The sequence below is a fragment of the Anabrus simplex genome, chromosome 2 (genome assembly GCF_040414725.1).
Source record: "Anabrus simplex isolate iqAnaSimp1 chromosome 2, ASM4041472v1, whole genome shotgun sequence".
Taxonomy (NCBI): Eukaryota; Metazoa; Arthropoda; class Insecta; order Orthoptera; family Tettigoniidae; genus Anabrus; species Anabrus simplex.
The window spans coordinates 960,532,766-960,559,501 of record NC_090266.1 but is presented as its reverse complement, the minus strand read 5'-3'; the positions used below and the strand labels follow the sequence as shown (position 1 = coordinate 960,559,501).

The 26,736-nt window shown below is 41.0% G+C and overlaps 1 protein-coding gene across 1 annotated transcript in view; it reads left to right on the top strand.

The window, feature by feature from the left end:
- Window positions 1–26,736, top strand: part of LOC136863220 (methionine aminopeptidase 1) — a 405,036-nt gene that overhangs the window by 284,754 nt on the left and 93,546 nt on the right. The window contains exon 6 of the mRNA XM_067139589.2: window positions 22,636–22,767. Within this exon, the coding sequence (XP_066995690.1) occupies window positions 22,636–22,767 (132 nt within the window). The remainder of the gene's footprint in view (window positions 1–22,635; window positions 22,768–26,736) is intronic.

Genomic DNA, 26,736 nt, shown 5'->3' with positions numbered 1-26,736 from the left:
CCACATTCATTTTTCTTCCATCTCGACGTGTTCATTTCCCAACGTTGAGGGGTCACTAGTTCAATCCCTTCCAGCAGCAGTTTTCTTACTTTTGCAAGGGTGAAAGTTTTGTAGTTCCTAGCCACATGGACTTTAACTTGCATCCACACACTTTCAATTGGATTTAAAGAACAATGGTATTGAGGTCATCTTAAAACTTGACTTCCCGATTGCAATGCGATATCATCTACTCGATATGCGCCACACGAGTCCTTAATATGCTGTGGGATAACATTATGAAGTAGCGGCTACTAACCTCATCACATTTTCGAGAGTGCTACCAGGATTTGCGCCACTAAACTTCTTAAGAACTTTGAGAAAGCACACTTTTTCTCCTCTTCTCAATGCTTTTCCCTTCTTATACGTGAGAATGGCTGGGCTCACCCATCTTCTCTTCACATGGAACTTTAACAAAGGTTATATAAATGTAAATTAAAATGATTAACTAGATCCTAAACACCAAGAAAAAGACTGCCTACCAGTTTAAATAATAATGATATATTCCTAAATATTAGCACAAAAGAAACTCGTATTAATATGCAAAGTCACTAGCACACCAATAACACCCGGAACACAGTAGAGAACAGAAAGCACATGGGCCGTATGTTCGCTAAATTAACCGCTACTGCATACTGCAATGGCTGTTGCGCTGTTGACACATTGCCCCTCTCAAAAGGCACTTTAATGCACGAGTATCAGTTATAAATTGAAACCAAAAAACTTTTTAAAAGTCAAAAGTGAAGATAAAACGGATTTATATGACATACATAACTTTTACGCAGAAATAACATTACTCAACACACGTTAAGTATTTTTAACTCCTTATTGTTACAATTCTTGTTTTTATTTTCCACCTAATTCAATACATAAAAATGTTCATTGTCTCTAGAAGGACATTTTATTACAATATAACACGAGCAGGGACATGTTTCGCTCATTATATCGAGCATCTTCAGCCTCATTTGAACAAAATCTCAAAGGTTAAGTCTTTATATTGAAACTTCTTATAATTAATTTGTTTGTTAAAGTTGTTTTACACCATTAAAATATTACCACTAGTTAACACATAATTAAAAAAGAATTAACAAATTGAAATATAGCTGTGATGGACTAGATATTGATCACAATTTACTGATGTCAAAGTCATAGTAATGTTCTAAACATCTGTAAGATTTGGCTAAAAATCTCATTAATTTCTGGTTTTTGCTAACACTATTTAGTGCTAAGTTATTTTTCTAAGTTTAAATGTCCTGTTTGGAATTAATGATGTTAGAGGGTTAAACTTGCGATGTTTATCTCCTTCATTGTACTTTCAGTTTAGTCGAGAAACCACTACATTATTAAAAGATTGTGCATTGAAGGTTGTGGTCTGCTGGAAACATTGTACTAGTAGTCCTCACCGATCCTCACCTGTTTTGAGTCAGCCTATTTTTACACTGATCTGTTTATTATTGAAGCGTAGTTAAAAGGGACACCAATAAATGATACTTAGTTACTGGTATATTGTTTTACTGCAACATTTGTGGATGAATGTGTCTATAACAAAAGAATATTATGAGTGTGTTGTTTGTAGTTGTTATGAGAAATTCTTATGGTTGGAATTTCATTACCCACTAAGGCAGAGAAGCAAAACAATAGTTGTAGTAAATAAAACGACTACATAAAAAAAAAACAAAAAAAAACGAGTTTTTCTTGGATAAGTCCCATACTGTGGTGAACAAAGATCCGATTCCCAGAATCCAAGGCAGCTTAAAATCTATCCTTAAACATTTTAATTTTTTTATTTAAAGAACAACAGAAACTGATAAACATTAACCTGAAAATATCTAAGGTAAAGGCTCTGCCCAGAATACATAAAAACAACAAACCCATCCGACCAATCATAAATAGCAGGAATAGCCCCACTTACAACACATCAAAATTTGTACACCAGTTTCTGAAAAAAATAAATTACAAGTTTAATAATACTTCTCCAGTAAAAAAATTGATAGGATTCTGTGGACAATTAAAAAAGTTCAACCTGCAGCCTTATCACAAAATAATCTTGTTTGATATCACTAACATGTATTCCAACATACCTACTAATGAAACAGTTGAAATAATTAAATCCAATTTATCCAAATATAGCAATTTAAGTAAACTAGAAATAGAAGAATTTATTAAATTACTCAAATTGTATTGAACAACTACTACTCCTCTTTCAATAATAAAATTTATCACCAATTAAGCTTGGCTATGGGAGACCCCAGCTCAGGGACACTGGCCGATGTATATATGGATGACACATTGGTAATAATAGACTACGGAAAAAATAATAGCATAAAAATTCTAGAATTTTTAAATAGGGTAGACAGTTGTATAAAATTTACCAAGGACCGAGCTCGATAGCTGCATTCACTTAAGTGCGGCCAGTATCCAGTAATCGGGAGATAGTGGGTTCGAGCCCCACTGTCGGCAGCCCTGAAGATGGTTTTCCGTGTTTTCCCATTTTCACACCAGGCAAATACTGAGGCTGTACCTTAATTGAGGCCACGGCTGCTTCCTTCCACTTCCTAAGGCCTTTCCTATTCCATCGTCGCCATAAGACCTATCTGTGTCAGTGCGACGTAAAGCAAAAAAAAGAAATTACCAAGGAAGACGAAAACAATGGTTCATTAAATTTTCTAGATGCGAGTGTCACGCGTACAGATTTAGGATTTGATTTTCTGATATACAGAAAACCGACACATACCCCAGTTACAATAAAAAATTATTCCCTTCATCTGAAATCCCATAAACGGGCATCCTTTTTCAGCTTGGTCTATAGAGCCTTAAAAATACCTTTATCACTTGTTAACTTATGGAAAGAACTTAGATTTGTAAAAGAACTAGCTCTGACTAAAGGTTACAAAACAGAGACGTTGAATCGAATCATTAACAAAGTAAAACTTAAGTTGTCCACTAATCTTACTCCAGAAAAGACTAAAAAATCAAAATACCCAACTTTCACCTACACCAATCCTGTGATTCACCAAATTACAAAGTCCTTGGAAAGAAACAAGATTTACAAGTAGGCTTCAAGACCCATGAAACTAATAAAAACACTTTTTCAACCATAATACAGTTAATTTAAATAACGATGAATATCAGGGATCTGGAATACGTAGGTTGAAATGCACACAGTGTAATTTCTCATACGTTGGCCAAACTGGACGCAGCTTTATTACAAGATACATGGAACACTATAACGCATTAAAACATAATAAGTATTCCGCAATGGGCAATCACATGAAAAAGACCGGCCGTCAATTTAGTACATTAGACAGGAAATTCAAAATAATAAAAAGGATCAAGAAAGGGAAGTTAATGACCAAGTATGAAAACATTTATATTCATTTGGATCAGTGTTTGAATAAGGAAAAAACCTAAATGATGCAATGAAAATAAAAAGCCTGTTAATAGAGCAATTGCCAAAATTGCTACAAGTTCTCAAATCAGAAAATAGTAAAATCTTCAGAAAATTCTATTATAAACCTTCTAACATGTTAAGAAACACACCCCACCTCAAAAACACTTAGAGACCCCCTATCACAAGCTAAGTCAGTATCCATCATCCTGCGCCCAGTTCCTTTCCTCTACGCCCCCCACTCGTTACACCTGTGCCTAATGCTCTGCCCACAGTTCCTTCCCGTACGCCTCCTACTCGCCCTCCACCACACCCGCCCCATGAATATAACACAGCAAGGCACTAAAGCATGAATAAAGGGGTAAGTGGAATTCCAACCATAAGAATTTCTCATAACAACTACAAACAACACTCTCATGATATTCTTTTGTTACAGACACATTCATCCACAAATGTTGCAGTAAAACAATACACCAGTAGCTAAGAATCATTTATTGGTGTCCCTTTTAACCACACTTCAAAAACAAACAGATAAGTGTAAAAATAGGCTGATTCAAACCAGGTGAGGATCGGTGAGACTACTAGTACAATGTTTCCAGCAGACCACAAACCTTCAATGCACAATCTTTTAATAATGTAGTGGTTTCTCTACTAAACTGAAAGTACAACGAAGGATATAAACATTGCAAGTTTAGTCCTCTAACATCATTAATTCCAAACAGGACATTTAAACATAGAAAAAATAACTTAGCACTAAATAATATTAGTAAAAACCAGAAATTGAGATTTTAAGCCAAATCTTGCCAATGTTTAGAAAATTACTGTGACTTGGACATAAGTAAATTGTAATCATTATCAAGACCATCACTGCTATATTTTAATTTATTAATTATTTTTAATTATGTGTTAACTAGTGGTAATATTTTTAATGGTGTAAAACAATTTTAATGAACAAATTAATCTTAAGACGAGTTGGCCGTGCGGTTAGGAGCTCGCATCCGGGAGATAGTGGGTTCGAATCCCACTGTCGGCAGCCCTGACGATGGTTTTCCGTGGTTTCCCATTTTCACACCAGGCAAATGCTGGGGCTGTACCTTGATTAAGGCCACGGCCGCTTCCTTCCCACTCCTAGGCCTTTCCCATCCCATCGTCGCCATAAGACCTATCTGTGTCGGAGCGACGTAAAGCAACTAGCAAAGAAAAAAAATAGAATCACAGTTCCGTAATGATAATGAAAGTTAACACTGTTCAGTAAATGAAATAATCACTGACGAACTTGAAATGATAGGCAACACAAAATCGCAAAATCTGAGGTTCAACTGTATGCAACTTCACTTAATCTCAGTTCAAAGAAAAGAAATAAATAGAGTCCCTCGGACACAGTCTTTCGTACTGTTTGTAGCGAATACGGTGAAGTGAATGCAATGCTCTAGCACACACAAACTTTGAAATACATTAAAGTTTCTATGAAGGCAGCTTTAATTCCCCTCAGTGCAGTCTCGCGACTTGAAACCAAGTTTTCGTAAAGGAACAGTTTATGAATTGTAACACGTAGTCTTGTGGGGAAAAAAAAAAAAAAAAAAAAAGTTCCAGTAAGACAGTCTTTACGGAGTAACTTAACACAGTCTCTCGAAAGAAATGGAGGCACGGTCTTGTACGAAGTGAATAAACACAGTCTTTCGAGAAGAAATGTAGGCACAGTCTTTCATGAAGTAAATTAACACAGAAATTAATTTTCCACTGAGGCACAGTTTTTACAAGTAACTTAACACAGTCTCTCGAAAAGAAATGTAGACACAGTCTTTTACGAAGTAAATTAACACAGTTTCTCAAAAAGAAATTGATTTTCACTAAGGCACAGTCTTTATGCACCAAGTTAATCACACGCTTTATAAAAGCAATGTCTACGTTACAGCAATTAATGTACAGTCTCTGAGAGACGAAATTCACAAGTCAAAAGAATGTTAATCAGCTAAGCCAATTCTATCACTTGCACTACCATTGAACAAGTCTTCTGAGGCAACTTATTTCCTTCACACGAAGTTAAAGTCCTACGAGTATACTTTTGACACTTAGACACTTCGTAATCTATAATACACTTGAACCGTATCGCGTATCATCTACCATCGGCCCTTAGTCGGACAGAATAACAGACTATACTCCCTCAGCTGGCCCGTACGGCGTGGCAGCTGGGACACGACGAAACACACTTTTTTCTACGGGGGGGGGGGGGGGGCGTAGCCCGCTCCCCCGCCGTGGCAATCGACTCAATCTACATTGCCTCCAACATGCTATTAATTTCTAAGTAGAAAATAGATAGCAGGGAAGAGTGGGAAGTGATACAAGGAGTATCTGCCGGTTTCCGAGTTAGACTCGCTACCACGGCAAAGTTTGTGTTGGTAGGGTAGTGTTAAGGTGTGGTATTGAAGAGACAGGGAAAAACCACATAGGCAGAAAAAAGAAAGAGACTATGTGTAAAACCTGACATCTTTTGATAGCACATGCAGGGATGTGGGCTGGAAAAGTCCAGAGGTTGTGTTAGTTAGGAAAATGTGTCATGCAATCATAACCATTTCCTTGCCATTGTCTGTTATTATGGGGATCAGTCCTTCTTGTCACTGCCGGGTCGGCTCGGGTCCACTAGCATCTGGGCTATGGGCCACAGGTTCGTCCCTTTGCCCAGCAGTCAGTGGTCCCTGGTGCCAAGTCTCTGTTTGGAGAGGGGGATTAAGAGCCAAGCCTTACTTGGTGCAAGGGGCTGTCTTCTTCTTCCGCCTGGCGATGTCCCTCTGTGCGGTGTTGTTGGAACACTTGTCACTGCAGATCTGCAATTATACTAGGGTTATTAGTAACAGTAAATATATATATATATATATATATGTGCTCGTTGGAGTGCCGGCTTGCTTGCCTGCTCTCATGTCCAATGTTCTACCTAAATAATAGTGAAATAACACAAACAAGTAAATATATTAGTACTGCTGTCTTCGTTATAAGGGCGCTGGCTGGTGTTCCGCTCCCGTGTCTCTTTCGGGGGGCAGAGGTGTATTGATTCGTTCTTGGCCGTCTGGCTGCGTTGCCGTCATCTTCTCGTGTTGTGTTTCTTACCAATCTTTCCTCGCCTGGTCCCGGGGATAAAGACAGCTGTAATCAAAGGAGCATGTTTACATATTTACATAGGTACATGTTGTCTGCAGTGTGTGGGTTTATGTGTTGTCTAGGTGTCAGCTTGGGGAGGGGTCCGGTCCCCCGTCCCCCCAACCCTGTGGCTGAACGGAATGTGTTTCGGTGTGGGGTACTTGGTGTAAAGATCGACGTCGTAGCGTCCGATCCCGATTACTTAGCGGGTTGATCTTATTACCCCATGACTTTGTGTACATTCTTAGTGTTTGTGTACGTATCGAGCCTTATCGAGCTGACTTTCGCAATATCGCGTAGTTGGCGTAGTGGTTTGTCGAAAGGGATTCTGGCAGCTGCTCTAATGCATTTATTTTGTATTCGTTCTAGCTTATCCAGGTTCGTCTTTGCAGTGAACCCCCAAGCTGGGGCTGCGTACATGATTATTGGCCTGATTAAGGCCTTATACAAGTTTATGGCTACGTTTGTGTTTATAATGGACTTTTTGTTCAGTATAGGGTATAGCTGAATGAGTCTAATGTGAGCTTTCCTTTGGATATCTTTGATGTGGTGTAGCATGGTGAGCTTTTGGTCTAGGACTACTCCTAGGTATTTGGCTTTGTCATGCCATGTTATATCTTGATTGAAAAGCTTTAGCGGTTTTATGTTGACTGCTCTGCGTGTGTGTCTGTTCTTCCTACTGAACAGCACGGCTTGGCACTTGTCAACATTGACCTTGATGCGCCATTTCATTAGCCATAGCTCGAGAGTTCGTAGCGCTACTTGTAGCCTTTTCCGAGTGCACGCTAGTTGTGGGTTTAGGACTGTGATAGCAGTGTCATCAGCGTAGAGGTGTGTGGTACTAAGTTCCGTAGAGGGCATGTCGTTTGTATATAGGACGAAGAGGATTGGGCCAATAAGGGACCCTTGGGCTACGCCTGCTCTAATCCTTCGCGTGCTTGTACGTCAACTTGGAACTCTCGGCCCTCCAGATAGGATTTGATTAGCCTTATATAGCCTGGGTGGAATTCGAGGTCTATTAGTTTCGCTAGTAGGCCTTCGTGCCAGACTTTGTCAAATGCTTTCTGGATATCAAGGAAAACCAAACCCGTGTCTCTTCGTTTATTGAAACTTATGGTAGCTTGTTCTATGAATCGCGTGAGTAGTTGTGGGGCAGAATGCCCGTTCCTGAAGCCAAATTGCTCGTTGCGAATCATTCCTTTTTCCTTGATATGCCCTATTAACCTTTTCAGTAGTATTTTCTCGAATACTTTACTGAGGGCGTCCAGGAGGCTAATAGGCCTGTAATTGTTAAGGTCTGACTTGTCTTTGCCTGGTTTTCCAAATACGAGTATCCTAGCCCTTTTCCATTGTTCAGGGTAGTATTGGAGTCTGAACATTGCTTTGAATATGCTGGTAAGCAGTGTTAAGGCTTTGTGTGTTAATTTCTTAATTATAATATTCTGAATCTCGTCTGGGCCAGGCGCCTTCTTGGGGTTAAGGTGACCTATAATCCACTTAATTTCGTGTATATTTGTCCTCTTAACCTCCGGCTTAGGTGCGTTTTTGGGGAACTCGGATACCTTTGCCTCGGTTTGCCTGGTGAAGGCGGGGTCAGATGGTATTTCGTTCGGAGTGAATGCCGCGTCGATCGAGTCCGCTATGACTTCCACTTTATCACGGTTCTCATATACCGGGCCGTTAGGTCCCTTAATAGTAGGGATGCTGTGTGTTTCACGAGTGAAGTGTCTCGCTAAGTTCCACACAGGCCTGGTGTTTGTGTCGAATAGACGGAGTTTGTTGTTCCATTCTCGTGACCTGCATTCCTGTAGTTTTGTTTGTATTTCTGTGTTAAGTTCATTTTTCACAATGCGGTCGTAGACTCTATGGTGTTGTGCCCAGTTGCGTCTGTGGCTGTTGCACTTGCGTATTCCTTAATGTGGGCTGGAATTTCGAAATGAGGGTATTCTTTGTGTTTGTTTTCTGGTATGCTCGCTGCTGCGGCTACCTGAATTGCTTCTACTAGGAACTAGGGTTTTGACTGCATCGTCAGTTTGGGCTGTGCTGTCTAATAGCATACCCTCGCTTCCCTGTAGGAGTGTGTCTATTTTGTGTTCGAATTTGCCCCATTTGGCTGCTTTATAGTTGAGCCTATGCTTGGGGTTGTTTTCATATTCCTCTGGGTTCGCATTTAGTGTAAATATCACTGGTTGGTGCCTCGACCCAAGGTCGTTCACTACCATTATGCTATGCCCTTGAGGAATATGTCGCAGTAGGGCTATGTCTAGTATATTGGAGACCTGATCGTTTGGCGCTAGGAACGTGGGTTTGCTGGGGGCTGTTACCACATAGTCCTGGGATAGCATGTGGTTGTAAGGCTTGTGCCTTCTGAGTTAGGTCTCCTCCTAGGATCGTGTTTCGATTTAGCCTTAGTACTGCTTCTATGTCTTGTGTGTTTAGGCTTTTTGGTCTGGAGTATGCTGTTATGACATTTATGAGTGTTCCTCGGACTGGCATGGCAATTCCGCAAGCCTCCAGTTCGACCAGCTCTGGTATGTCCACCTCCATGTTTGATGTCTTTTCTTACCAGAACTGCCACCCCTCCAACTCCGTTGGCCTTATCGCTTCTGTGTATTTTGTGGCCTCTTATGTTGAACTTCTTCCCCGGTGGGAGGAACGTTTCTGTTAGGAGAGTGGTACATGAATAGTGTTCGCGACCAGGATGGGTTCGAGTTCGTATTTTCTGGACCTGACGCCCTGGCAATTCCATTTTAGTACTCGAAGCCCTTGTGTGTTGTTGGTGTTGTTGCTGTCGTAATTATTGTTATTATCCTAGTTGGGTTGTTCAGCCATCTTGGGTTAGAAGGTCGGAGATTGCGTTCGTCAGGTCCCCTAGCCATGGGGATTGATAGGGTCATGGCCAGCAGTTTGGCTGTCATAACTCCAGTGGTTATGATTTCGTTTAGGTTCAGGCTCGGGAAGACGTTTTTCAGAATTTTGAATACCTTTCCCCTAAACACCCCTCCTGCCATGTTCCCTTCTGGCTGCTGCACCTGTGTTAGTGTTTCAGGTGTAGGTGGTGAGATGGTAGAGGCTGGTATGGTGCTGGGGGCGGGCGTTCGGGGCGGTGGTGCGGGTGCCTTTTTACTAGTGGCAGGTTCTCTGCGGGGATTGGAGCTAGCCTTGGGCGGGCCCTGTGGCATCTCTGTGGGAGCTTGCGTTGACTTAACCTGCCTTTGGTTCATTGCATGCGGCTGGGCCTTCTTTCTATTTTGGTTGGAGGCCTTGGTTTGGACGGAGGTAGGGGCTGGTTGGGCTGAGGGCCCGGGGTTGTGTTCACCCTCCGTCCGAGTAGGTTTAAAGTTCAATAGACCTCTGCCTGATGGGCGCTGATTGCCTGAAGGGCCTTGTTTTTGGCCCTTTGTGCCTGAAGGGCCTGCAGGACCTGAAGGGTCCCTTTTGCCTGAAGGGCCTGATTTCCTCGTGTGTGAAGCGCCTGTGCCTGAAGGGCCTGCCTGGGCTTTAGGGTCGCCACGCTTGTTACCCTTTGGGACAGTCCTTAAAGTTAGTCGCGTGTTTCCCCCGCAGTTAGCGCAATTAGAGTACGCGGGGTCACTGCGTGGGGGCAGTCGCGGGACAAGTGGGAAGCGGCGCATCTGCGGCACCTGGGCTCCAGTCACACGCCGCCTCTGGATGGCCATGGCTCTGACACATTCCACATTGGGGGCCAGTGGCTAAGGGGTGGTACGGCTCGACCGACACCAGCATGTTCGCGAACATCCGCATTTTCCGCAGGTTGTCCGCTCCTGGGGAGTCCGCCACGGCAACCAAGAATAGGTTGCCTTTGGCTGGCCTATTCCTTGTTCGCATCTGCACTGCGGAGAATGCGGGGATATCCTGCGCTTTCTGAGCTAGCTGGATTTCGTCCGCATTACTTCCGTTTATGGGGGTCCTCACTACAAACTGCTACATAGTGCTGTTGGGCAATAGTTTTACAAAATTAATATTCAGTCCTTTTAGCACCTCGATAGCGATTTCATAGCTCTCAAAGCTTGGCAGGTGTAGCCGGATCACTTCATGTGCGTCTACTCTCGGCCTGGAGAAGTAATATTTTCTCTGTTCATGCGGCAGCTTTTTGAGGAGCTCCATTTCAAGTGTATTCGTGTCCTTGGTGTATACCGTAAGGGTGATTGGTTTTTTTAATATTTGCTTTACGTCGTACCGACACAGATAGGTCTTAAGGCGACGATGGGACAGGGAAGAGCTAGGAGTGGGAAGGAAGCGGCCGTGGCCTTAATTAAGGTACAGCCCCAGCATTTGCCTAGTGTGAAAATGGGAAACCACGGAAAACCATCTTCAGGGCTGCCGATAGTGGGGTTCGAACCCACTATCTCCCGAATACTGGATACTGGCCGCACTTAACCGACTGCAGCTATCGAGCTCGGTATTGGTTTTGTTGTTTGTGGTGGTTGAGGTGGGCTCTGACGAGTCTGCCTCTTGTGTGTGGTGTGCTGTTGTTTGGTGGATGGTGGCTGGGTTGACCCGATATATGTTTCTGTGCTGCTATCGGCTCGGGTACTCGGGTTACTTACCCCTCCTTTCTGAGCTTTACGGCTCAGGGGCTGGGATTCTTTGCCTTTCCCCTTCTCCCTTTTCTTCCTTTTAGCCTCCCGGTAACCGTCACCGTGATTGGGTGGCTGGGTCCAAGGTTTCGGTCTCTCCGCGCTCACACAGGTCTTCTCCCTCCGAGCTTTCGGAGTCGGCCTCCTGGGATGTACTTGATAAGTCCATCACCAGCCTGGCCTCGTCCGAGTCAGAGTCCGATTTGCCGGCTTGCACAGAGGGGTGTTGGACTTTAGGTGGCGCCATCCGCCGAGTGTGGTTCTTATTACCCTCGTTCCTTCCACGGGGGGCCGCCTCTTCGCTCGGGTTGTTGGTGGGACACGGTCCCGCTTTCCCCGTCCGGCTGGTCAACCGCCAGGTTGGGTAGGAGGGGGTGGGTTGCGTTGGGGGGAGAGGTGCTCTCCGTATTGGGTTTGGCCTCTTGCGCCACCGGGCCGGACGGCTCTTCGACCCCAGTCTTCGCCACGCCAGCCGCCGGTTCAGCTATCCAGCGTTCAGCATGGGCTGGACCATAAGGTGCGAGCCTAGACTCCGGTTCGCTTTAGAGGTCGTGTGTGATTTTGTGTTTGTGTCTAACATGTGTAATATATAGCGTTTCGTGAGTGTAACACCATCTGTCACATTAATTCCCTGCTGTACGGGGTCAGTGTCCAGAGCGAGGGTCGTCTGTGACTTGTTGGGGCCGCGCGTGGCAGGGCCACTTGAGTCAGCCTTAAGGAAGGCTGGCTCAGTGCGCCTCCTAGCGACCATTGCTGTTGCCCTGCCCTTAAACCCTGTCCTCGGATATGTGGTATTAAGTTTGCAGCGCTGTGAAAACAGCGTCGCCACAGTCGAGTGGAGGGGTGAGGGGATCTCATTCTCCGACGTAAAATTGGCGACCGCCGGTTGGTCAGAGCGCTGTGACAAAAGTGGCTCTTCCCTCTTTAACATTTCAATTTCGATGCTACTCATTTGGACATCCTATCTCATGCATTCTTTCGATGACGGAAGAAACTTTCTTTATGTACACGTCAACACGATTTTGCCTAGCAGACTAATCGAACATCCTATAGGTGTTATGTTTGAGCTATTTTGTACATTATTACAAAATGAAGAAATGAAGTCCGGGGTGTTTCTGCATAAGGCGGCAGTTCTTCCAAAAATCCATGATAATAAAATCGCACTGTGGGAGAACATTCAACGCAAGCAGTTCGACAAAATCACTAGGCGTGTCACGTGCCGGTTTGGTTGCTTGCTGTTCCTAGTGACGGGGATGTGTTTAGACGGGTTCCCGCTCCCTACATGAAACCGGACTAGAGGTATGAGCTCCCTGCCTGACATTCACCTGATTAACAGCTGTCACAGAGGCGAATTATCATCCGTACTAGTCGTACGCGCGTTACGTAGTAGTAGTAGTAGTAGTAGTATTTGAATAATGCCAGCGTATGAAAACCACGAATACCATGATATGCTGCTAGTGTATCGTGAGGCAGAACCGAATACGGGTCGCCCTCCGCGAATCTATCGGGAAAGGTTTCCCAAAAGACGGGTGCCAAATCCAGCAACGATACTTGCTGTAGTGCATCATGTTAGCGATAGAGGTTGTGTTACATCACGCTATGAAAAGCAAGGGCCTGAACGGCCACGTGTAATCCTAGATGCGGAAGAAGACATCCTGACAATGGCTAACGATGATCCCAAGTGCCATATGCGTAGTATAACACGTGCCGTTGGTGTGCCAACTTGGACCATATGTAGGACACTGCATGAAGAGCGAATGAATCATGACCTCATTCAACGGGTGCAGTGTCTTTCGCCAGCTGATTGCCATTTTATTACAAGTTGATGTACGTCGCTACGACACAGATAGGTCTTACGGCAACAACGGGACAGAAAAGGGCTAGGATCGGGAAGAAGCAACCGTCGTCTTAACTAAGGTACAGCCCCAGCATTTGCCTGTGTGAAAATGGAAAACCATCTTTAGGGCTGCAGACAGACGGGTTCGAACCTACTATATCCCGAATACTGGATACTGGCTGAACTTCAGCGACTGCTGCTATCAAACTCGGTGATGATTTAAGAGTGGATTTCTGCCGCTGGTAAATTGATCAAGCACGCAGTGCCTGAGTGTCTGAGGACGTGTTCGGCTCGCCAGGTGCGGGTCGTTTTATGTGACTCCCGTAGACGACCTGCGCGTCGTGATGAGGATAAAATGATGATGAAGACGACATATACACCCAGCCCCCGTGCCAGCAAAATTAACAAATGATGGTTCAAATTCCCGACCCTTCTGGGAATCGAATGCGGGCCCCTGTGACCAAAGGCCAGCACGCTAACAATTCAGCCATGGAGCCGGACACCGATAACAAAAATTATAAATCGAGAGTTTCAGTGCGGGAGTGCCTTCTACGTGACGAAAGCTGAACACAACATACGGAAGACGTTCATGTTAAAACGCTAGTCACTGACCTTGAACGCAGTTCGGCAGTTCCTCAGTCCTACCCTGAACATCGTTTGGGTTCATTACGTGTGTTCGAGCAGTTTATATTTTGTTTCTTATTCACTATGAGTTAAAACGGAAGATGCTGTACGTTTTAAGGGCCGATTACCTTAAAACAGCAATCATCATCATCATCCGTCGTCATTATCACATTTAAAGCAGTTCAATAAAAAGCGTGTTCTATATTCATCACTACTGAAATAGGAACTATAAGTTATCGTTTAACTTAAGAAGGTTACCTAGAGCATTTTTTTTTATTTACAAAAGACAATTTAAAATTTCTGTTAATGTAAGGCAGTCTGTATGTTTTTGTTTTCTAAGCTGTTGTGCTGAAATGTTTAACATAAGTTTTTTTCATGTACACAGGCTTTTTTGTGTACGTTCGTAAATCCGTGTTTTTCTATTTGAGATAGTCTTGTTACCGTCCACCTGGAATTACGGAGCCCCTACTGTACGTTACACAAGAACCTCGTTTATCGGGATTAAGTGGGACCGGAACTGATCCGATCGAAAATCCGGATAATCCGAAAAACTAAAAAACAAATATAGTAAATGTTATATAATTATATAATACTAAGCTGTACAGTAATACCTTGTTTCAATTGCACAAAAAAATATAAAAACACTTCTTACATTTACGACTGTTTTATGCACTAAAATAATGTGTGAGTTTTTTCTGTTTTGCATTTGTATAGCGTTTGCATGCAGCACGATCATGAAGACGTTTTACTAACAACAGTACTGCCGGCGTGGTTTCAGTCAAGGTTTCTAAATAGGCCATCAGTTTGTCCAGCTGTATTGTTGCCTCTGCATGAGCATTGTTTTTTCTGATGGAGTGCCGGTTTCATTTTCGAATTCACCAATAGTGAATTAGTAGTGCGTTGCATTCAGAAGAGCGTGGATTTGAATCCCACCTTGGCCGTCTTGGGAATGGTTTTCCACGGTTTTCTATTCTCAATTCCAGGCGAACGCCGGGACGGTACCTTTGTTAGACCGTGGCCGACTTACTTCCAATTCCAGTCCTTAACTATCCTTGGCGGAAAAGACATTCAAGAAGAGTCGATGCCGTGAAAGAAATACTTTACAAGTAAAAATACATTTTTATTTTTCGATCCGGATAAACCGGAGATTTCGATTAATGAGGGCCGGATAAGCGAGGTTCTTGTGTAGTTCATGCTTTTCTACAACAGTGTGTTACTATTATGACTTTAGTTCCTACGACCATGCCACTCTTATGTCTTTGTCCCTAATGTGAGCCTTGTTCGGATATGTCCTGCTTGGCTGTGTGGTTCCCGTTACTCTCTTCTTCTTCCTCTTCTGGAGCCATCCAGGTGTATTCTACCGGCATTGTCTTAACACACAGTACCGTAATCTGCTGCGAGTTGTTATTAGCACCATCATAGTAAAATGTAGGGTGTATTTGTGGCGGAATCCTTGTAGATACGTTAGACATCTGTGAATTGTGTTTAATTTTATAACTCATATGGTACTCATGAAAGCGACCGTCAGCCTGGCATCAGGTTAATAGCTACATTTCTCTCACGTGTAACCTTGTTTATGTTTGTCAGATTTGTTGATGTGTATGTTTGATGTTTATACACAAAACCTGTTTGTCACTTTTCGTCCTCTCGTGCTAACCACAATACGAGGTTACAGCTGACTCATCCCCAAGGGCTTCGCCTGGTTCTGGTCTTATGCATAGTAATCTGTAGTAAACTACTGCGATCGACGTTGCCTCGTGCGACGTACATTTCATCTTGCTTCCTCCTAAACCACGCATATTTTACTATTTTCTTCCATGACTTTCTGCTCTTAATGACCTGAGAATAATAATGGTAATCATAATTATGATAATGTTATTTGATTTACGCCCCACTAACCACTTTTACGGTTTTCGGAGGCGCTGAGGTGCCGGAATTTAGTCCCGCATGAGTTCTTTTCACGTGCCATTAAATCTACCGACACGAGATTGACGTATTTGAGCACCTTCAAATACCACCGGACTGGGCCATGTTCGAAGCTGCGAAGTTGGAGTCAAAGGGCCAGCATCTCAATCGTCTGAGCCACTCATCCCGGCATGAAGCACGAAATGTAGGTATGTTTAATTTATTTAGTTGTATAATATATCCTTTATTCGTTTGAAACAGGTTCGAATCCCACTGTCGGCAGCCCTGAAGATGGTTTTCTGTGGTTTCCTATTTTCACACCAGGCAAATGCTGGGGTTGTACCTTAATTAAGGTCACGGCTGCTTCCTTCCCACTCCTAGTCCTTTCCTATCCTATCGTCGCCATAAGACCTATCTGTGTTGGTGCGATGTAAAGCAAATAGCGTTTGAAACAAAACGTTCTATGTGCATCGATCATTAAATTCCGATACTACTCATTTGGATATTCGATCCCATGTATGCTTTCGTTGACGTAAAGGACTTTGTTTACATACCCGTCAACATGATTTTGCCTTCTTTTTTCTAACTTTACACAATACACAATGCGGATCGTATCGTATTTCACGTTACAGCACGCCTATCTCAACCTTATGCTCCAATATCACACGCTCGTTCAGATCCTGCACCGACACAGGTTTACAGGTCATTTCCATACTCAATGGACCATGGAGCTCATGACCACAAATATCTCAATCCCCTAAAGGACGTAACAGCAAAAGAACCAGTATTAACGCTGACAATTCGATACGTCCCTGGTCAAACAACGGAAACAAAATACTAATAACCACACCCACAAAACCAGTCTGGCGAGAATGTTACATAACATGGCATACCCTAGAAGCAGCCTTCAGCTGTTATCGTAGTTCAGTTGCTCTTAAACGTAAACCCAGTTTGGCAAGTATGTTACATAACATCTTGTGACATTGTATCGGTAACATACAGCTGTTACAGTAGTACATTTGGTCTTAAACATAAACAGAAACTAGTTTGGCACGGATGGCGCGTAACTTGCCTGTTACAGAAGGAAAGCTATTCATTCACAAGAACAAGGCATATTACCTATTCCAAAAACATCGTATCCATATGCTCTGGGAAATAACCTCTGACGATTACTAAAAGTTTGATAAATAGTGGTTCTTCACATCGTTCTCTATTGCTACAAGAAATATCTGCACGTATACCCCTGACACCCTGGACATATTGCCCGAAGGAAGATGAGAGATGGACGAAGCTAGTGTTAGAATGGAGTCCTAGAGATCATCAAAGGCCTAGAGGAAGACCGCCAGACAGATGGGACAAGGACATCAAGAGAATAGCTGGTACTACCCGGCAGAGAACTGGTCGAGACAGTTCTACCTGGAGAATTCTGCTAAAGACTTACCTGAGTTCACGACTTAAAGAGGCCACATCTTGTAATGATAGAATTGGCTGATGATGATAATATATAAAATTTATATATTTATATAAATTTACTCATTCGGAACAAATATTTCAGGTTCGGTATGGGAATCAACATCTATATCATCTGATGGCCAGGCAGGCATCAATTTTTGGTAATGAGACAAAGTGTCTCATAGTGCATTGGCACTGCCGTTGGCTCCAACTAGCTTACGCAGTGGCCCACGGTATGCACTAGCCATGCGTCTTGGTGGGTGTACTATTTACCAACTGACGAGCCCAACTTAGCACACTGGGGCGAAACGCTGGTAACCAGAAATGCGTTATCTGGAAAATTTATAATGTCCAATAACGGACCATTTTTGGTATGGAGTATTACACTAAGAATAACCAGGCGAGTTGGCCGTGCAGTTAGGGCCACGCAGCTGTGAGCTTGCATCCGGGAGATAGTGGATACCTGAATTAAGGCCACGGCCACTTCCTTACAACTCCTAGACCTTTCCTATCCCATCGTCGCCATAAGATCTATCTTTATCTGTGTCAGTGCAACGTAAAGCAGCTTTGCAAGTGATAAAAATCATTGTTATCCGTATTGAAGATACTGAATGTAGGATGCTAAAAGGTTTGTTTTTTCCACCTATTCAATTCATATAAATTTTATAAATTAGGAATTTATTATTGATTCCACTTGAGACATGTTTCGCCCTTCATTGAGGGCATCATCAGTCAAAATATCACCTCAAGGTAAAAAATCAGGTAACTGGTTAGTAGTTGACATGTACAAATTAATACATATTATTAATACAATTACAAAAATTAAGTATGGGAAATAGTTGTACAAAAGTGATGGTTGAACATACAGGTTTATAGATGAAAAGTCAGCATCAATGCCTAAAATTAACATAGTAGAGTTCGGCAGTGGTGCTCTGGAGAAACAGTTGACGCAATCATAGGAAAAAAAAAAAAAAAGTTTAAAAATATTTACATTATAACAATTAAGGGAGAACAATGTAAATACTGTATAGTTACCAACCTTTGACAATAATTTTTGGTTACAAACATTGACGCCGAACACTACACCTTTTCTCCCTTAATTGTTATAATGTAAATATTTTTAAACTTTTTTTTTTTCCTATGATTGCGTCAACTGTTTCTCCAGAGCACCACTGCCGAACTCTACAATGTTAATTTTAGGCATTGATGCTGACTTTTCATCTATAAACCTATATGTTCAACCATCACTTTTGTACAACTATTTCCCATACTTAATTTTTGTAATTGTATTAATAATATGTATTAATTTGTACATGTCAGCTACTAACCAGTTACCTGATTTTTTTACCTTGAGGTGATATTTTGACTGATGATGCCCTCAATGAAGGGCGAAACATGTCTCAAGTGGAATCAATAATAAATTCCTAATTTATAAAATTTATATGTATTGAATAGGTGGAAAAAACAAACCTTTTAGCATCCTACACGTAAAGCAGCTTGCAAAAAAAAAAAAAAAAATAATAAAAAAATAAATAAATAAATAAATAAATAATAATTCATAGAGAAGAAGCCTCAAACCCGGATGATGTTTACTACAACCATAAATAAAAGAAATAATTAATGAATTTCGAAAACAATTTGTCTTATACACTCTAATGCAGAGTTGAAAATGAAAATCCACAGCCTGTTTAGAGTCATTTAACCGGGTCAGGAATGGAATGAATGAAGCCCCCATCTAGCGGCGAGGATAAGAATTGTGCCGGTTGCCGAAGCCTGTCACACTCCTGGGGCACAGCCACTTCCCAATCGTAACACTAACTCTAATAAACATACCTGCGAAGACATCACACATACACTCTGTCTCTCAATGGATGAGGCTCTTGATAACATTATCCCTAGTGTCTGATATGAAACCACCACAGTAGTATTATAGAGGATATAATCTCCCATCCAATTTCAATTCTCGAGTCGGTGTGTGTATGTTTTTTCTTTCTTTTAATATTTTTTTTTATCTCCCTTCGCCTCCCTTTGCATAAAATGAAATTCCTTATAGTACAACCTGTCTACCATCTGATACATACTTGTATGATACTGGTGTTAATTAGGATAAATAAATACAGGGTGAGTTAGAGTTACGTTACCACTGAAATGGTTGGAGTTTACCATTACCATTCATGAAAATGATGTGTAATTTACATGCGTATCTCAACCTGTTCACCACCATTCTCAATACATTGAAACCAGCGATTCACAGTAGCATTTACAACCTGCACACCCGTTTTCCTGGGGGAATGGATATCACATCCCCTATCCAGTCCTTTAGTTCATTGATGTCGCACACTTTCCTTCTATACATGCTCCTTGACCACACCGTATAACCAGAAATCACAGTTTGTGAAGTTGGGGAAGTGTGGAGGCCAATGAACTAGTCCACCACGACCAGACCATTGACCAAGGAATGTATGGTCGAGATAAGCACGGACAAGGTGTAGTTGGAAACACCCTTCAATTATGATTTGTCGTGTAGGTCATTAAGGGAGTACTGTTGCAACATCATTAAGTACACATCTGAATTTACTGTTGGGATATCAAAGAAGCAGAGTCCAGTTACCCCAGCGGTGGTCACAGCGCACCAAACATTCACCTTTGGGGAGACACGTTTCATTCTCCCAGATGACAAGAATTTTCACTGCCGCAGAAAAAAGTTGTGTTATGTCGTTTGACAGTCCACTATTGTGAAGCGTGGCTTCATACAATAGATGGAAATTTGATTGATCCACCTTTTTTCAATACATAATACGTTGTTAATATAATCGCAACATTTTTTATTCAGTACCGGTTTCGGTGTCAATAGACACCATCATCAGCTGAAACAGGTTGTATGAACAAGGACATACAAATATGCAGTACATATAATAGACCCTTAGTAATACGTGACATTAATAGGATGAAGTAAAAATACAATGCTTAAAAGAATATAAACAAGTTATGTGCTTGTTAGTCAAGATATTAACAATTGTTTAAAGACTTGATCAATTTCGAATGGATAAAAAGTCTCAAGCATAGCACTGCTAAACACTAGATGAAAATAAAACATGGACATCCAAAAACTGACATAGGATGCAGTCCTTCCACTGAGTATTGATAATAAAGTAACATAAGTAAGTTTGATGGTGGCTTGTAGCATCAACTTATAAAAAGAAGCCGTCATTTATGAGGTACGCAAAGAAGTGGATCATATTGCAGACAAAGAGAAAGTCGATATATAGCCGGAAAGTTCTCGATCCAATTCGGAACCTGAAGTATGAAAAGAAAGTTAAGAGTTAAAATGAGATATTGGAAATAGGGCAAAACACTATAATGTTAAGTAGGAGACTCACCTCAAACGGCCTGATGTATGCGTTGAGAGTGGCAATGAGCAAGTGCTAGAGTTTGCTAGAAGCATAGAACATCGTTAAGGGAGGGAAAGGGGTGGGTCAGGAAGGGGGAGAGGAGGGGTGATGGAGGAAGCAGAGTCAGGTGGGTGTGGTAGGGAAGGATAACGTGATAACGTGTGACGTATAATCTGAAAAAACAAGCTATTTTTAGGAAGTTTAACACTGTTAAGAACTGAAATAAGAGAATCAAAATTCTGGGCTTTTCAGAACAGGCTTCCGTGATATCTAGTAGGGGGCCTTTGCTCAACATGTCGGAGATTGTTAAATCTTGATCTAATCCATTAAATTTGTGTTTATAATCTTGTATGTGCTGACCAACTGCGGAAAACCTATTGTATTTAATTGCATTGAGATGTTTGGTATGTCTAATCTTGAAGCTCCTGCCAGTTTGCCCTATATGTGAACTGTTACAGTCACTGCACTGAAACCTGTAAACTCCTGACTTAGTAAATGGGTCCGATTTGTTGACCAGGTTGGAATTGTGGAGAATATCCATATTTCTGTTGGTGCTGAAAGCAATATTGACTTTATGTTTCTTGAATAGGTTGGTAATGCTGTAGATATTTTGATTGAATGTAAAAGTTGAGAAAAACTTAGGCCTCGGATTATCTTTTATTAAGTTAGATTTAGAGCGATGTTTGAATTTGTTGATAATACATTCGATGAACCGTTTATTATAACCATTAAACCTGCCTCTCGTACGTATAGTATTAAGTTCTTTATTTAGGTCTGCTTTCGACATTGTAATTTTGAACGCGCGATTAACTAAGTTATTGTAAGTAACACATTTGTGGGAATAGGGATGCATGGAATCTTGTTTTATTGTTGAGGCTGCATGGGTAGGTTTTCTGTATATTTTATAAGAGAATGAAGAAGGGAGACTGGTGATCGTTATATCTAAAAAGTTGATGGAAGCATTAGTTTCTGAATGCAGTGTGAATTTGATATCAGGGTCTTTGTTGTTGAGGTTTGAGAGGGTATTCGGTGCATCGACAGAACGCTCATAGATGATGACAAACGTGTCATCTACAAATCTGGCCCAGAACTTAATATTGCTAAACTTATCATTCCTTTCAATGGCATTGTGTTCCGGAAAGTCTAAGTATATTTCTGCTAAGATGCCAGAGGCCGGTGATCCCATAGCCAGGCCGTTTTGCTTATGAATAACCTTGTCAAATGTAAAATAATTATTATCCAGTAATAATTTTAAAAGAGGCATAAAATCAGAGATTTCAAGTTTACTCAATTGAGGATTAGAATTCAGATTATTCTCAATGATGGAAAATGGTTTGCTCATTTTTATGCTTTGATACGTGTTAATGATATTAACAGCATATTATGTATTGAAAAAAGGTGGATCAATCAAATTTCCATCTATTGTATGTTATCTCCTTTCAATACGGATCACATATTAAGTGTTTAATGTTGAAAGCATGGCTTCATCGCTGGACACCATGACATTGAAAGTATCTTCCTGCATATCCGTCATTCCTCATAAAATCTCACAGCATTCCACTCTTGGGGGTTTTGCATGTGGTATGGTCGTATCCTAAGGTGTAAGGTGTATCCTAAAGATACACCACGCTGTTTTTTGGGGGGAGTTCCTGTTTCAGAACTGCACTGTCTGCTTGACTTTGACTTTCTAGGACTGCAATAGGGCTTGTTGCACAACAACAGCATTGGTTTCACCTCTTCCTGATCTTGGATGTACTGAATTTTTTCTATAGTTGTTCGCTAATGATCCTGTTTTCTCAGACTTTTGGTAAGTGTGGTGAACCGTTAAATGGCTTGGGGGGAGTTTGTGGAAATCGCTGCCGAAACTTTCGATGGACTGCAGTCGGCGAACCATGAGCTTCCATCAGTCTTGCTGCAATCCCTCTTTTCTCTAGTATTAATTGATCAGCTTTCTTGTAACCTTATAACAGTAGTACACACATGGTGAGTCAAGTTCAAGATGTGAACAATAGAAACAATAATAACAATAATAGCCTGGATAATGATGAACAATAGAAACAATAATAACAATAATAGCCTGGATAATGATGAACAGTAGCAGCTAATTAATACAGTAGACATTTGGTGTCCTATTCATAACATGACATATGTATACCATTTGCGTGGTAACTTAATTTTGCCTAGCCCTGGATATCACATGAAGAACCTTACATAATTCATGCTGCTAGTAATTATACATTTTGGTTTACTGCTTTTTATTTTTAGTTGATGTCACCGTATACCACCGTGGGTACCATGGGGACCTTAATGAAACCTTTCTGATTGGCCGCTGCAGTGATCGAGCAAAGAAATTGGTGCAGGTTACGTCTGAGTGTTTGAGTAAGGCCATAAACATTGGTAAGTAAAAGATTGACATATGCACTTTTCATGTTATAGGATATAAATTTTCTAGTAGGGAGAGATGATTTTTTTTTTTCAGTGAAGAAAATAATTTTTCTCACACATTATTCAGCAGTGAATCTGTCTGTGTCCTCTTTCTTTTAATGATCCTTATTTAGCATTAATGCTCTAATTAAGATATATTTTAATTCCTACTTCCTTGTAGCCGTGTTATTAAATTTACTCTGTAATCGGATTGTGAAGTTTCACCATTTGGAGATGTTTCACATCCTAGGGTTGACTGCAATAATCCTGAATATGCACACCCTCCACACTCACTCCAGGCAAATGATGGAGTGCTTTTTGTTTATTTTATACTGTAATCTACTGTATATTTTGACTCTAATTGCAATACATTCTACGGTAATTAATAATACAAAGCCTACCTCCCCACCCCCTCTCCCTCCCTGTCCCTCTCTGCGGGTCTGTGCATGTTTGCATTAATTGCAAAATATAAAGTCAATAAGAAAGTCTACCTTACATATCTTCAGATCCATTAGAGATATTTACATTCTGTTTTAATGTTCTTAAATAGTATAGAGGACATGTTAAATATTGTGCTCTCCCTTTCCATGGGATTATTAGTAACATAAATCAACTTAACTTTTCAGGTGGAACTAAACTGGTTTAATCAGCCAACACAACAGTATTTAGACAATTCAGTGGCATAGTTCTTCTCAATATATGATCATTTCTTTGGGAGCAAACCGGTATTCAAAACTATAACTCTGTCAAATATGGTGCATATTTTGGATGTTGCTCATAAGTAGGAGGTAGTAGAAGATACATGTGATACATGGAATGTTCATAAGCGCATGGTGTGTCATGCCCAGTTCGGCCGACTGTTAGATAGAAGTGTCACACCTCCTCTTCTTCCTGGCCTTATCCCAATTACTTGAGGTCAGCACTGTGGTTTAAACCTACTTTTACAGCCGGATGGCTTTCCCGATGGCAACCGTGTGTCTAGGAATGTATTCACGATAGCTTGTTTTTGTGGTGGTTGGCAGTGTGATGTGTTTTGTGTAGATGAAGATGTATAGTAAGACAAACACAAACACCTGCTCCCTGAGCTAGATGAATTAACCACCAATCGACCCGGTTGGAAATCGAATTTGGGGCGCACTGAACGAAAAGTCACTGCACTGACCATTCAACCAATGAGCTAGACTGGTACATACTTTACCCCATTTGACATTAATACAGTTCGATGTATTCCTGGGGGTTGTAATTTTTGGTAACAGGGATATGCGTGAAATTTTTCATATCTCCTTCCTCGCCAGTATATGACCTAGATACTTCAAGTACTGTCGTGTTCTTCTTATTTATTCTTCTTCTTCATTTCACATTTCCAGTCTTCTGGGCTGGGTTATAAATCAAGAACCTCCACAGTTTTCTATATTTCGCAGTTTTCCCAGAACAAGAATACCAGGAACTGCATGTCGCTTTTGACAATTTCTGAGGCCTCGACTCACTCTGTCATTTTATAGGCTATTAGTACAATGGGCTCGCCACACCCATGGGCATTTTATACCTACTGCCAGTAGTCTTTCAGGCCGCTACTTCCATGGGGAAACAGAATAAGAAATAAAATTACTTTCTTATAATTGCACTTCAATACTGAACAAAAATGAAATTTATCGCTTATAATAATGAAGAAACAGACTTGTTCTTTCAGATGCCCCTAACACGGAGTGCAGAAGCTGCTAGATGGACTTCTGTGGTATTACCTCCACCAAGGGCCCATCAGTTCTCCTAAAGTGCCTCACTGTCTGAAGTCATTTTCCTCTTTAGATTGTACTCGTATTTATCCACGAGTCCAGGGCTGCCTCTTCCGCCATCTCCAGCGTACCGAATTTCACCTTCTCCGCCATAAATGCTGCTGAATTCTTCACTCGTAACCCTGTGCTGGGACCCTTTCCAGATGTTACACATTGGGTCAGTGCGCTCTGGGACTCACATAGCCAGGGATGCCACTCCCTGGCTAGGGCAGCCTTTAAAGAGGGTCCCCTACCTGCTACCTATAACCTCAACATTATTGCCATTATTCTGATGAATAAAAAAGAAGGCAGTTTTCAAACCTCTGTCTGCACTATAATGAAAAACCAAGAAATGAATAGCCCAAGTTGGTACCGCTGCCTGATAACGTATAACCCGTAATATATTTTTGGCTCTTTACTAAGTAAAGGTTAACATTTTTTAGAGTTTTATTATATCAATTATTGTAATTTTAAAAATTGTATGTATTTAACAACATGAATTAAAGAGGGTCCCCTACCTGCTACCTATAACCTCAACATTATTGCCATTATTCTGATGAATAAAAAAGAAGGCAGTTTTCAAACCTCTGTCTGCACTATAATGAAAAACCAAGAAATGAATAGCCCAAGTTGGGCTATTTTTTTTCTATTAAACAAACAGATCATCCTTAATAAATTTATATTGTTTACAAAATTCTACTTATAATATCTCCTATACTTACAAATCCTTGGTTTCAATTCCCACGAATTTCAACTTTTGGATTTACCCTTCAATACTTCATAGACTAATACTCACAGTTTAAGAGATAAATTTAGTCATATTTTGCCTGGTACATGCCTTGACCCATTGTAGTCATCATCAATCAAATCAAAATCTCTTTATTTGCGAATGAGGTGTCTACCTCGGTGGCAAATGGTACACTAAAATACATTATTGTCAAGCACTAAATTTTAAATTAACAAGAGAAGAATTTTTTTTTTTCTAGAACACTATAATATACAATTTATGCTAACAATTTTTTTTCTATTAAACAAACAGATCATCCTTAATAAATTTATATTGTTTACAAAATTCTACTTATAATATCTCCTATACTTACAAACATAGTCAACTCATATACAGTATGTACAATTACTTCAAATAATACTATGCAACTGGTATAAGATTAAAATATACATTGCATTTATTTACTTTTTTTTTTTTTTTTTACCCATTTTGGAACCTAAGTAGCATAACGACCTGCTGCGTCTTAACCAGAGCCCCCTTTTGCCACCACTTTTCAGAGTTCCTGAAGGGCCTTCACAGCTACCGTAGCGGTCCCAGGGCCCTCGAAGTCCCCACTGTACTTCACCCCTACAGGCAGTCCCCTACTTTGGCTGTCCAAACTCCATGGATCAGGGGATGGAATTAATTTTTTTTTAACACACATTTTTAAAATTTACAATAGCCTGCACTGGTCGAATGCCCTTTAACATTTCATTTATTTTCCCTGTTGCTGTTTATTCTCTTCTTGAATACCTATACAGATTTTGGAAAAGGATCAAACACTACCCGTGGTAAACTGTTCCACTCCTTCACGCCCTTCCCAATGAATGAAAATTTACCCCAGTCGCTTCTGCTAAAATTCCTTCTAATTTTATACTTGTGGTCAGTTCTGCCAATATAATTATTTTCCAACTGAAGCCTCTCACGGATTTCTCCCCATGCTTCTTCTCCTGTTTAGGCTCTATATAATCCTATAAGTCTAGTTTTCTCCCTTCTCTTACTTAAAGTTTCCCACCCAAGTTCCTCTAACATTTCTGTTTCTCCTGAAATCCTCTGTTACAAATCTTGCTGCTTTCCTCTGCACACTATCTATTTCTTTTATTAGGTATTCTTGGTGAGGATCCCAAACACTGTTTGCATATTCCAATAATGGACGAACCATACTAAAGTAACTTTTTTCTTTTAATTCTTTGTTGCATCCTTTAAGTAGCCTCATTATGACATGTAACGATCTGTATGCTTTCCCAACAATGTCATCAACATCAGTCAAAAACATTGGAATAACATCCCAAAATTCATGTTTGAACATGAAAATGATGAGTATCATGAGTGGGTGAAAACATTATTCAGAAACAAGCAGCAAGATGTTCCTTTCTTCTTTCTGATTAGCATACCACTCATTTT